The sequence below is a fragment of the Seriola dumerili genome, unplaced genomic scaffold (assembly GCF_002260705.1).
Source record: "Seriola dumerili isolate Sdu_G_001 unplaced genomic scaffold, Sdu_1.0 BDQW01000149.1, whole genome shotgun sequence".
Classification (NCBI taxonomy): domain Eukaryota; kingdom Metazoa; phylum Chordata; class Actinopteri; order Carangiformes; family Carangidae; genus Seriola; species Seriola dumerili.
The window spans coordinates 3,882,336-3,893,969 of NW_019174404.1; the positions used below are offsets into that span (position 1 = coordinate 3,882,336).

Here is an 11,634-nt window from a genome sequence, read left to right on the forward strand (position 1 = left end):
GCTGCGGGACTAGTCATGAAATGATAATACACAATATACTTAACCACAAGCTATGAGACACAAGCATGTACCTGGGATGAACTGGTTAAGGTGGAAACCGGAAGGTTGACCCCGCCCTTTGTCAACCTACCAGTCTCTGTGTACATTTGCACACCTGGTGGGTCCTGAAGCCCCGCCCTAAAACCACTCCGCTTTAACATCTATTTTCTTTTAAATAGGACCAGAATTTGAAAAATGAACATCATGTTGTATTCAAGAAAATTTCAAACTACTGATTCAGACCATAAACACATAACAAAAACGTTTACTGAGGTAATAAATCAAGTGACAAGTAGGGTCATTTTCCCGTAGACTTCACTACAATCTGACTTCTTTTTGCAACCAGTGGAGTCAGCCATTTGATAGAATGCAAGTTTAAGACACTTCCACATTGGCTTCATTTTCCAGACCCAGAGTCGACGTCCATTTTTATATACAGTCCATGTTCTCTACACACCTTGAAAAGGAGGATAAGGGGAGGGGTAATTACTCAGATGCAATCTGCAACCTCACCGCCAGATGCCACTAAATCCTACACACTGGTCCTTAATATGTAAAATTACAAAAACCGTCCAGAGTTGAGAATGTTTTTGTTGGTGAGAGTAACATCATGTCACATCAGTGGGCCTTTCAGATAAACGTGACCTCACCTGAAAGCACCATTACTGATAGAGGTATGATAAATCAAGTTATTACAAATGTTAAGTTCATCCAGGATTGTGAAAGTCTGCGCCAAAATTCATGTCAACTCTGATTGATTTGATTGTCAAGATACAGTAATTAATATTGGAATCAGTGGTCTAAAAAAAAGGGGAGAAAATGCCACAATGTTCCTGCCTTCAACCAGCAGCAAACTGAGCAACATAATCAGGATTGAAAAAATAACACAGAAGAACTCCCGGGTCTACCACTTATTTTCCTCACTGCCACATTAAGTTGAAGGAGGAGAGCAGATGACTGCCGAGCCAGGAAGGAGATTCATTTTGTGCTGTAAGTGGAGCAGAGCTGATGGCTGGAGAAAGGGGGCGTTGGTAGGGGCACAAAAGGATGTCATCTGGAGGGTATTTTTAGAGTGTGAGGTGCACTGATAACTGGCTGCCATTGCATTCTGCCTGCAGGTTCCCAGCAATAATAACTGCTCTCATTCTGCAGATTCACTCAGAGTAAAATCCTCTCATGCAGAGAAACACAGAGGCAGACTGATTGACTCTCTCGCTCTTGTACACACACACACACACACACACACACACACACACACACACACACACACACACACACACACACACACACACACACACACACACACACACACGCAAGCTGGCATGAACCACAAAATGTGTGGCAAACTAAGTGAGCACAAAAAACTCATTTAAGCAATTTGAAGGTCAAGATTGGAGAGTGAATGGCAAATTTAGAAGTGAAGAACATGTTTTAGGAGCAACAGCTGTTGCCATCAGTTATGTTGATGATCTTTGGGTAGTGACCAAAAGAAAAAAATGTCTTCTTTTTCTGTATCTTGTATTATTTGTCTTCAGGTCTCCCTTGAAATGAGATCTCAATGGGGCTTACCTGAAAAAATAAAGGTAAGTCCATCTTAAAAGATATTACAATAAAGAATATTATCATATTTCTGTAAGATCAATCAATATCCTTTAAGAGCTCAGATATCCAGAAGAAACATGAGTACAATCAGTGCTCCTTCACAATTACAGAGCTATTTGATGTTGTTTAGGTATCTGTGGGTGTGGGATGAATGTCATTGTTGCCTCCCTGCAGAGGCAGCCACAGGGAGGCAGCCTGGGTGATTCAAACTGTGACTATATCCCATCTAATCTGGGGAAACCTGCAAGAGGACATGGCTGAATAGAAGGATGTATGCTTAATCTACCTCCACTGCAACCCAGACATTGTGACAGGAAATGACTGCATGGCCTAATGGATGGACAGGTGTACATTTTAGCAGATTCTTGGTACTGTTGGTACTATAACAGGGCTTTTCTGTATCTGGCAGTCAGGATCCTGGGAAGTAGTTTGACATTACTTAGAAGGCAGAGTCTAATAGGATTGCACTTCACCTCCAAGTCAAATCAAATGGATTTTGCATGCGATGGATGCAAAATGCAAAACAGTCAGGCCATACAGCTTTGAAGATACCAAGTAAAGAACACAGTTCCTCTTGGATCAAAAACACTGATTACTCTAGTCTGTTTTTACATGTTCTCAATATTTGTCAAGACTATGAATGTATTTATCTGTCCCTTAAATCTTTGCTTGCGCTCACTCTGTGGTTTTTTGGGACTGTTATTGAGTTCAAAAAGAAAAAAACACACAGAAAAGAAGACAACAACCCAACCACCACATCCACCACCCACCTCCAAAAATAAACCTAATCAAATCTGTAGCCACCTGCCAATCATCTTCGATATATTTTTCATTGAAATCTCTTTCCATTTATGAGAAATATTTGCAACTCATAATAACAGCCCAGACCGTACATATTTGGACACTTAGACGTTTGTTATTCTTCAGGCTCTGTGCTTCAGCACATTCAATTTGAAAAAAACAAACATTGATACTACATTAGTGCCAAGTCTCAGCTTTCATTTGAGTGGGTTTAAATCAATATAGAAAGAACCGTGTGGGAGATGTATCCCTTTTGACACATAGAGCAAGAGTTCACAAGTAATTGCTTACTAATGTGTCGTGTTGTTTCAACGCTAGTTCATGCACAAATGGGCTCACGTGACTCAGAGTTGAGAGTTGCCATTTAAATTGAGGAGGCGTTGTCTGTCAATATTAGGAGTAAAGAGGTATATGTGCAAGTGAAAAAGATAATAATGAGGCTCCAAAAAAAGCAAAACTCTGCAGACAGGAAAACTAGAAGACGGCAAACAAACTGGTCGACTGATGAGCTCAAGTCTTGTGGATGAGCTGAAAATCATTTGCATGGTGAAGAAAAACCCTTTTATGACTGCACAGCAAGTCAAGAATGTTCTCCAGGATGTAGGAGGACATGTTACCTTGTCAAATATCAAGAGAATACTTCATGACCACAACCTTAGAGAATTCAAAATAAAATGCAAACCCCTGGAAAGCCTTAGGAACAAAAACGTCTACCAGAATGATGGAAGTATGGAGAGAAAAAAATGCATATATGCCACCTTATCTGTCAAACACGGTGCTGGTTCTGTTATGACTAGGACACATAAGGCTGCCAGTGGAACTGAAACACTGACATTTACTGATGATTTCACTGCTGATGGAAGAAACAGAGTGAATGCAGAGGTTTGCAGGAGCATTCTGTGTGCTCAGATTCAGCCGAATGCATCAAAACCCATTGGACGACATTTCATCATTCAGCAAGACAACGATGGTAGACATACTGCCAACACAACCAAAGAGCTTTTTAGGGTGAGGAGGTGGAATATCCTCGACTGGCTGAGTCATTCACCTGATCTCAGTCTGATTGATCATGCACTCCACTTGCTGAAGACCAGACTAAAGGCAGAGAGATGTGGCAAGAGCTGAATGTGGCTGTAGTGAAGCCTGGGAAAGGGAGCCTCACCAGGGGAGGTACAAAGCATCTGGTGATGTCTATTGGTCCAAGACTTCAAGACAGTCGTTTTCTGCATAGGACTTTCCACAAAATATAAAATGAGATGATTTTGTTTGACTTTGTGTCTGTCCCATTACTTTTGAACCCCTAAATATTTGGCACAATAAAAGGTCTATATCTCCCATGAACAGTATTTTCCATATTGATGTAAACCAATTCAGATTAAAGTTGACACTTGGTACTTTAATATTCCATCCATTCTTTTATTTTTAATTGAATATGCTGAATCACAGAGCATGAAAAAAAAAGTTTGGTCTGGACTGTACCTAATTTCTGAGTTATTTTAGGGACAATGGCGCCACCTGCTGGATTCAAAGGTTTACAACAAATAAGAATGAAGTAACTCATTTATTTTTACATATTTCAGACGCTGCTTAAACCTACTGCATTTCGTAGCAATAATTTAAACTGCATTTGTTTTAATAAGCATATCTCTGTTTTGAACGTTGCAGATTTAAGACTAAGAGAACAACACCTGATAGACCACTGTAACCTGTGTTTGCTAAAGATAATTTCATGCAGACTTTCACTTCCTGCCCTCGGTGAAACACTTAACCACGTGACTCGGACGTTAAGGCGCACAACGGAAGTCCAGCTCAGACAGTCATGGCGAACAGCCGTGCGGACACAGCAATGTTACAGTCAAAACACCGCTCATGGATATGCTGTTTATTCCTGGTCTTACAATTAACGTCGCTGCCAGTTTGGGCCAAGCCGGACAGCCTGAAAGAAGTCACCGACGGGAACTGGGAGGACATCCTGGCTGGAGAATGGATGATTGAATTGTAAGTGTCCTGCTGCTAACGGCTAACCGGCTAGCTAGCTTGTCCGTTAGCTATTTTAAGCTCGTATAGAAATTGGGGCGTGAATTCCCGTGTCCGGTCGGCTACAGGATTAATTGCTCAGTCTTATCTGCTTATTGTCTTATTTGTCTCTGTTTAGTCCTGACAAGTTGCTAAAATTGTCTCTCTCTCTACGCTAACAGCTGCCATCTTTTAGCTAGCACAGACCAATAAAAAGCACAAACAGCTAATCAGGTCATCAGTACATGTCAGCTCGTACTCACTGAACATCTACACATTGTTGTAAGTGATTGTGCTGTTTATCTGAGGATTTACATGTGAAACTTAATACCCTCCACTCCTCCACCCCCTCCTGCAGCTACGCACCCTGGTGTCCAGCATGCCAGCAGCTGCAGTCGGTGTGGAAGGAGTTTGCAGACTGGGGGGAGGACATGGGGGTCAACATAGCCAAGGTGGACGTGACAGAACAACCCGGTATGTTTAAATTATCTTTCCCAACTGGCAGCTCCATTGTGATTTCTCTATCTGATAACAAACTACAGCTTACAAGCCAGTGCAGGATGTCTACATTGTACCAAACAGCAGGACAAAACGGCCAAATCAGTAGGCCAGGAGCATAATGTCCTGTTTGTTGTTGAAACTGTGTCACACCAGTGTTGAGTCAGTTCTCTTTAATCCAGCAAAGAATCCTTGTGACCACTGGCTTTGCTGGTGCAATCAGAGAGACATTTGGTCCAATTTTCTAATACAACAATCCTGCAATACATATGCCATACATATACCTTACCATATCTTCACACACTCTTCAAACACAAGATTGTTATGTTTGGTTTTTGTCAGTATTGATGTTAGCCAGTGGTGCACTGTAACAGTTGTCCGAGATGAATTCAGCCCATCTGCCAAATCTAAAATTTATTTCAGTCTATTTGTGAGTCACAAATTTTACTTCCTGCACACTGATGGTGCTCGTCTCCTCCCTCTGTAAGGTCTGAGTGGACGATTCATCATCACTTCACTTCCTACTATTTACCAGTAAGTCCTTGTGGTTTTTGTTGCTTCCTCTTTCATGTGACTGCTGTGCTGTAATGCTGCTGTGTACCATCTTGAAAAGAAATTATCCTTTGGTTTTTACTTAGTTTTGAATCTACAGCGACATTTCATTGATTAGTCAATCAACAGAAAATTAATCTACAAATGTTTTGCTTCTAAATTAATACATTAGACCACAAACAGACCAAGAAATTACCAGATTAATTGAGAAAATAGTCAGCAGATTGATTGATTGTGACATTTTGATAGTTGCAGCCCTAATGTCACACAAACTAATGATATGCTGGTCTCTGCACAATCTGCTTATATGCCATCATCAGGAAGGGAGGGAGTTGTCTGTCATTTCTAACAATGTGTCATTTTGTCGATAAAATATTTCATTTAAACCAGTTGACTGATGGTAGCACAGTAAACCTAGTCTGTGTTTTTCAGATTAATCTCTGCCCATCATAATTACCCAGTGTCTAAGGTAACATTTTCAGATAAGGTGTTTTTTCCACATAACAGCCCAAAACCAATTTCATTTCAATCTACAATGACACAAAATCTTGTTGTTTAACAAGGTAGAACCAGTGAAAGGTTTTAATTTTTGCTTGAAAAATAACTAAAACAGTTCATCAATAATTATTGATAAACTTTCTGTTGATCAGCACTATTTCAGCCCTTACACCCTTTCAAAAACAGTCTTACCTAATGTAAAGGCAACTATCATCAGTATCAGAAAAATCAAGTGCTAACCAATGTGTGAAAGTATTTGTAATTGGTACGGAAGTAAGTTAGTCAGGAAGTAGTATTAATTTTTGTTCTTAAAAATGAATTTTCAAGTCACAAAAAAGCCACAAGTTTACAGTCTTCACATTGTGACTATGTTTTTTTCTAAATGTTTATTTGTATCCTAATTTGCGTAGTTTATCTAATGCAGTCAAATGAAACACTTTGTATATTTTGGCCTAACGTCGGTTTTGCATTTTTAGCCAAAGGCTAAAAATGCAAAACATCACTCAACATTAACTGTCAGCTGTTAAATACACACATTTGTGATAATTCGATGAGATGTTCCCAAGGAAAACGTAGGTCAGTATCTGTGTGTGTCTATGTGCGTCACAGCTGTAAGGATGGCGTCTTCCGGAAGTACCAGGGAGCTCGCACTAAGGATGACTTCCTCAGCTTTGTTCATGAACAGAAATGGAAAGCAGTGGAGCCGGTTTCATCTTGGTTTGGGCCGTCCTCCTTTTTGTGAGTTCATAGCCTCTTGGGCAATAAATAATATTTTGTAGTACGTTTGTAAGTATATCAAAGTTCCGAGAGGGTTTTTTAGTTTTAATTTGATATCATCCACAATCCCTCTTTTTCTCAGGTTAGAATCTGCAGTGAAAACAGAAACTTGATTGTCTCATTGAAGCATCAGTCCACTGATACAGCATCACTGTTGTAGCTCTTTGCTTTGAAATAACTGAAAATAACATCAGATTCGTGCCTCGCTCGCTCTATTTTTAGTGTGTGTCTGCTGGTTTAAAATCACAACCACAAACAAATCCCTGTTCTTCACTACTCTTTTTATTCTTTGTGTTCAGGATTTGTAGTGATGTTACCATTCGACAAATCTGTATTAAATTACACGGTGTCGTTTCCTCCTCCTTTTTTTTTTTTTTGCAGAATGAATTCAATGTCTGCTTTGTTCAAGCTCTCCATGTTTATCCGGGTAAGTGAGGATTTCATTCTAGGAAGCTCTGACTGTCTGGTTATTGCGTACAGTAACGTATTTATACCATTTACCACAAGCCATTCAAAGAAGACTGTGCTGCCCAGTGTGAAACTGCATTGAGAAACCAAACTGCCTTTAAGTGTACAATGGGTGTTTGAGAGGGGGGGGGTCTAATCCAGTTTTACAGGATACAGAGCTGACACAATAGACGCAAAAAAGTGTACCTCACATGCAGCGCAGACAATACATAATGTGGGACAGAAAGCTAAACTTACAAGAAACACATACAGCTGTTGAAGTAAATCAATCTTTACAAAGTCTTCAATTCAGGTTTTTGACTGTGAAATACAAGTTTATTCTATATTCTTCTTATTGTCAACAGACAACAGAACCTACTGAGGAAGTAATCTGAAAAAATAGGTCATACATATATATTTACGTTTTTTAAACAGTCATATTCATGGAATTTGATGATCAATAATATATGAGAATGTTATAAAACAATATTTGTATTTGTATATTTAAAAGTCTTTTTGTGTTTTCCAGCGTTGTCATAATTACATGACGGAGCAACTGGGGATCCCTGTTTGGGGATCATACGTCATCTTTGGCTTGGCCACTCTGTTCTCTGGCCTTGCGCTGGGACTGGTGAGCAATTACGTTGCCTTAAATCAATATTCATAACAGTGAAACGGCATGAATGTTAATACAGTGTTCATCAGGCATGAACATGGATATTAACGGTGAATTAATGGTTATTGTTGTCTTGTTTTTGCAGTTACTGGTGTTCATCGCAGATTTTGTCTTCCCCTCTCGACGATTTTCTTCTCCTGATTACTACCAGAGTGAGTTTCATATGAGAGTACACTGATTACTGCTTAATGAGCCCTGATGCATTTATATTATGTACATATATGATGTAAACACAGCACAGATATATTATACATTATCTGCAGCTGGTTCATAAACGGTCACTGATTGTTGTGAATGAATGCGTCTCTGCAGAGAAACAGACGATGGAGCAGGCGAGGTTAATCCAACATCAAGAGGACGAGCATGAGGCTGACGGCGAGGAAGACGACGATGAAGAGGAGGAATACGAGGACGGGGACCAGGATGACGTCTGGAGGAGAAGAAGAGGGTCCCCTGAGGGCCGCCCAGAACCCAAGGGACATGGTTTCTCTGATGAAGCTCTGAGGAAGAGGGTGGTGTGCAGCCGTGAGGAGGAGGAGGAGGAGGAGGACAGCTAGAGCGTCAGTGTGGAGCGTCATATGGCCCCTACTCCTTTTGAGAGGAGCGCCGTGGAGTGAGCAGAGTTGGAGGAGCTTTGGTCCCAAGCAAAAGTGTTTACAGCCGGGAGCCCTAAAACCCCCCCCCCCCCCGCCCCGAACCTCCCCTCCTCCTCTTCCTCTGGGCCCCCAGAAACACCTCGCTTCTTTTCTTCTCCTTCCCTCGTTTTTAACGGGAGCGCTTTTGACTCTCACCACCGCCCTCTCCGCCTGAGCAGCAGGCTCCATCTGGAAAAAGCAAAAACACTCCTGACACCTGTTTTCGCTTGTGGGAACAAATCGCCTGGCTGAGGTTTAGGTATGAAGTGCAGTGGAGCTGGATTTTGCAATGTTGTTTATGCTATGCATCGTTTTTTAAAGATTTGTGTGTTGTTATATGTTTATCTCCGAATTATTATACCAGGCTCGTTTTGAGGTTTAAGATGTTGGGTTTTACTCTTCAGCTAATGTATACACATTGTTATTTTACGTTTCATATATTTTACAGACGTTGACAGCTCAACCCAACATAACAATGTTAACACGTTGTTCCACTCACAGTGAATAATGGAGAGACAAATGAAAAGAAACGGCCCCAAAATGTTATAATACTTAAGATTTCATTGGCAACACGAAGGTTTATTATTACAGCAAACACTCGGAGCAACTTTGTCAGAAATCCAACCCGAACAGAAACCGGTGTATCTGCTACAGTGCAGCCAAACAAATTCACATTGTTTTAATAAATCGTTGTTTCTCAATAAAAGCCACCTTATGTTTTGCAAGTTGAATGCTTTCAATTCAAAGCAGCAGTAGGAAATGTTTGGTTTGCATCAGCAGTAACTCAATAAAGCTGTGGTACAGCTGCAGGAAGTTCCATTCAATTATATTTACCCTCACTCAGTCCTGAAAAAGGCAGTGGATAATAAATAAACACTGATCAGAGTCGATGCACTATGAAAGTGATGCTACAGTTAGTCATCTGGTAGTGTGATAAAATATGACAATAGTGATAAAACAGCAGATTAATAATAATAACTTAATAATAATAACTTCTCCACAAACAGTGCATCATTGTCTGAGTCGGCCAAACAAGCACAATCCGCCTGGTCAAAGTTGAACAAAGGTGAACTCTGACCTGTGAATCCTCCTTGATTTAGTCCTTTGTTTGGACTTCAATAACAGAGGATGGGAGATGCAGCAAATATTCGTACACAAGAAATGTAACGTGACCATGCCTTGAACTGTAAACAGTGCGGCTGATGTCAGGGGAAATAGGGGATGCTGGATTAAATACATCTCTCATTTCCTATGAATCCATAGTACTTCTGAAGGTAGTTTAAGTCCAGCGTGGGAATGGTGGAATCAACCATGAATAATGAGACAAATACTGAATGTAAACATATTTAATGGCTACTACTAAAAAAAAATGCAGACCACAAATATAAAAAAACAGGGTTTGATTTCATGAAAATCTTACGGATTATAACTTTAACATGGGCCACAGATGTTTCAGTCTCAGCCCAGTTGTCTGTGTGTGCATCCTTTTGGCACACGTATGTACGATTAATGGTTTTTGGGGCAGGAACCCCCTTTATAGCATCTGTGCTTTGCTCTGCAATCGCACCGAAACATTGACTTTGACGGAGCTGCACTGTCAGTTTGCTGAGAAATAGACCACTTTAGATCAAAAGATTCACTAGACTATATTCACTCCAATTAAAAGGCCTGGTGAATGTTGTTCCGTAGAAACTGTATGTCCCCTTAATAATGTGTCGTATTATGAACAATTGTTGATTATCAACAATCTGATAATCAACCAACAGGGTGTTTTATTTTTTGTTTTTAATGTTTACTTGTGGTCCTCTAGGTAATGAACTCAGATGTGTTGTCGACCTGTCAGTTGGTCTACAGTACAGTATATGCATGCCATGATATAATTAAAGAGACGAACAATTTAGGGACTCCGGCTTCCTTTTATAAATTGTTGTATATGGAGAGAGGTGTGGCATATCCGTCCTAACGCTGCTCTGACGTGTGGAGCAATGAGAGGACCTGAATGAAGCTGTTTGACAAACGGAAGCATAACTCATAACTCTTTAAACCACTTTAAATTGGACTTTTTCTTTAGTCTAAAAATGTCAAATCAAACATGAATGTATGAAGTTAACTCATCTAAACAACCGTCATTTTGTTTACATTGATTTCTCACTGACATCATGGACACAATGGCACCATCATGCATCTGTTTCAAACATTAGCACTCATTAGCACAGCCTGTATGCATTTCAATCTTGTAAAGCAAAAGGGAGCAGTAGGTGTGTGTGTTTCTAATACACATTTCACTCTGTTGTTTTGATTAGGATTATGATTGACTTTGATTTTAATGCTGGTTTTTTATTCCAGAAAATCTAATTACTACTTTCTGTGTTGGTTAAAACAGGTTGTAATTTTTTTACCCGACCACTATTTACTGCTTGTAGCATTCACACTTAACTCTGAGCGAACTGTGCTCCTTATCGTTTGAACATTTCTTTGAATAAAGGATTAACTCTGAATGAACTGTTTGTGTTGTTTCCAATAGTTAAATGTCACAAATATGAACCTCTACTATTTATGTTTCATCAGTGATGCACAAAGGAAATAGAACAGATGCTCACAGCTGGAAAAAATCAAAGACAGCTCCAGGAACATCCTGGAAAACAAGCGAGTATCTAATAATAAAACTTGCCAAATAAATGGCACACAATGAAGCATAATACATACCGTAGCCGTGGAGGAAGAAGTATTCACATCCTTTCCTTAATAAAAGTACCTGTGCAACATTACAAGTCAAACTCCTGCATTCAAGATCTGACTTAAGTAAAAGTGCGTAAGTCTTATCAGCAGTTACTTTAACATAAATATAAAAGGACTGCTTATTGGACTGATTATTCATATATATTATTGTATTGACTCTGATGCATCAATACAAATACCGCTCCACAGTGGATGTGGAGCTGGTTTTAGTTACTTCACAGTCAGGTAGTTTTTAGTCCAGTGGTTTCCAAGATAAATCTGAGGGGTCCTGAGATGATTAACGAGAGAGAAGGTTCAGCTACTTTTCTCTAATCTTTGCTTCTGTTTTGAAATATTGGATAGTTTCACCTCTTT

General features: G+C 39.9%; 1 protein-coding gene across 2 annotated transcripts; it reads left to right on the top strand.

The window, feature by feature from the left end:
• Nucleotides 1-4,245: 4,245 nt before the first annotated feature.
• tmx1 (thioredoxin related transmembrane protein 1) lies at nt 4,246-11,039 on the top strand. 2 transcript variants are annotated; one of them, XM_022751066.1, is made up of 8 exons: nt 4,246-4,440; nt 4,817-4,932; nt 5,445-5,490; nt 6,616-6,744; nt 7,165-7,210; nt 7,760-7,861; nt 7,992-8,058; nt 8,219-11,039. In XM_022751066.1, the coding sequence occupies exons 1-8, from the start codon at nt 4,262-4,264 to the stop codon at nt 8,461-8,463; spliced, it is 930 nt and encodes a 309-aa protein (XP_022606787.1). In that variant the 5' UTR covers nt 4,246-4,261; the 3' UTR covers nt 8,464-11,039. The 2 variants fall into 2 exon arrangements, with proteins under 2 accessions (XP_022606787.1, XP_022606788.1); XM_022751067.1 differs by lacking the exon at nt 6,616-6,744.
• Nucleotides 11,040-11,634: the final 595 nt, after the last annotated feature.

Coding starts and splice junctions, on each gene's coding strand:
- tmx1 (XM_022751066.1), top strand. CDS start 4,262: ATGGCGAACAGCCGTGCGGACACAGCAATGTTACAGTCAAAACACCGC. Junction 7,211..7,759: donor AGCTCTCCATGTTTATCCGG/GTAAGTGAGGAT, acceptor TGTGTTTTCCAG/CGTTGTCATAATTACATGAC. Junction 8,059..8,218: donor TTCTCCTGATTACTACCAGA/GTGAGTTTCATA, acceptor GCGTCTCTGCAG/AGAAACAGACGATGGAGCAG.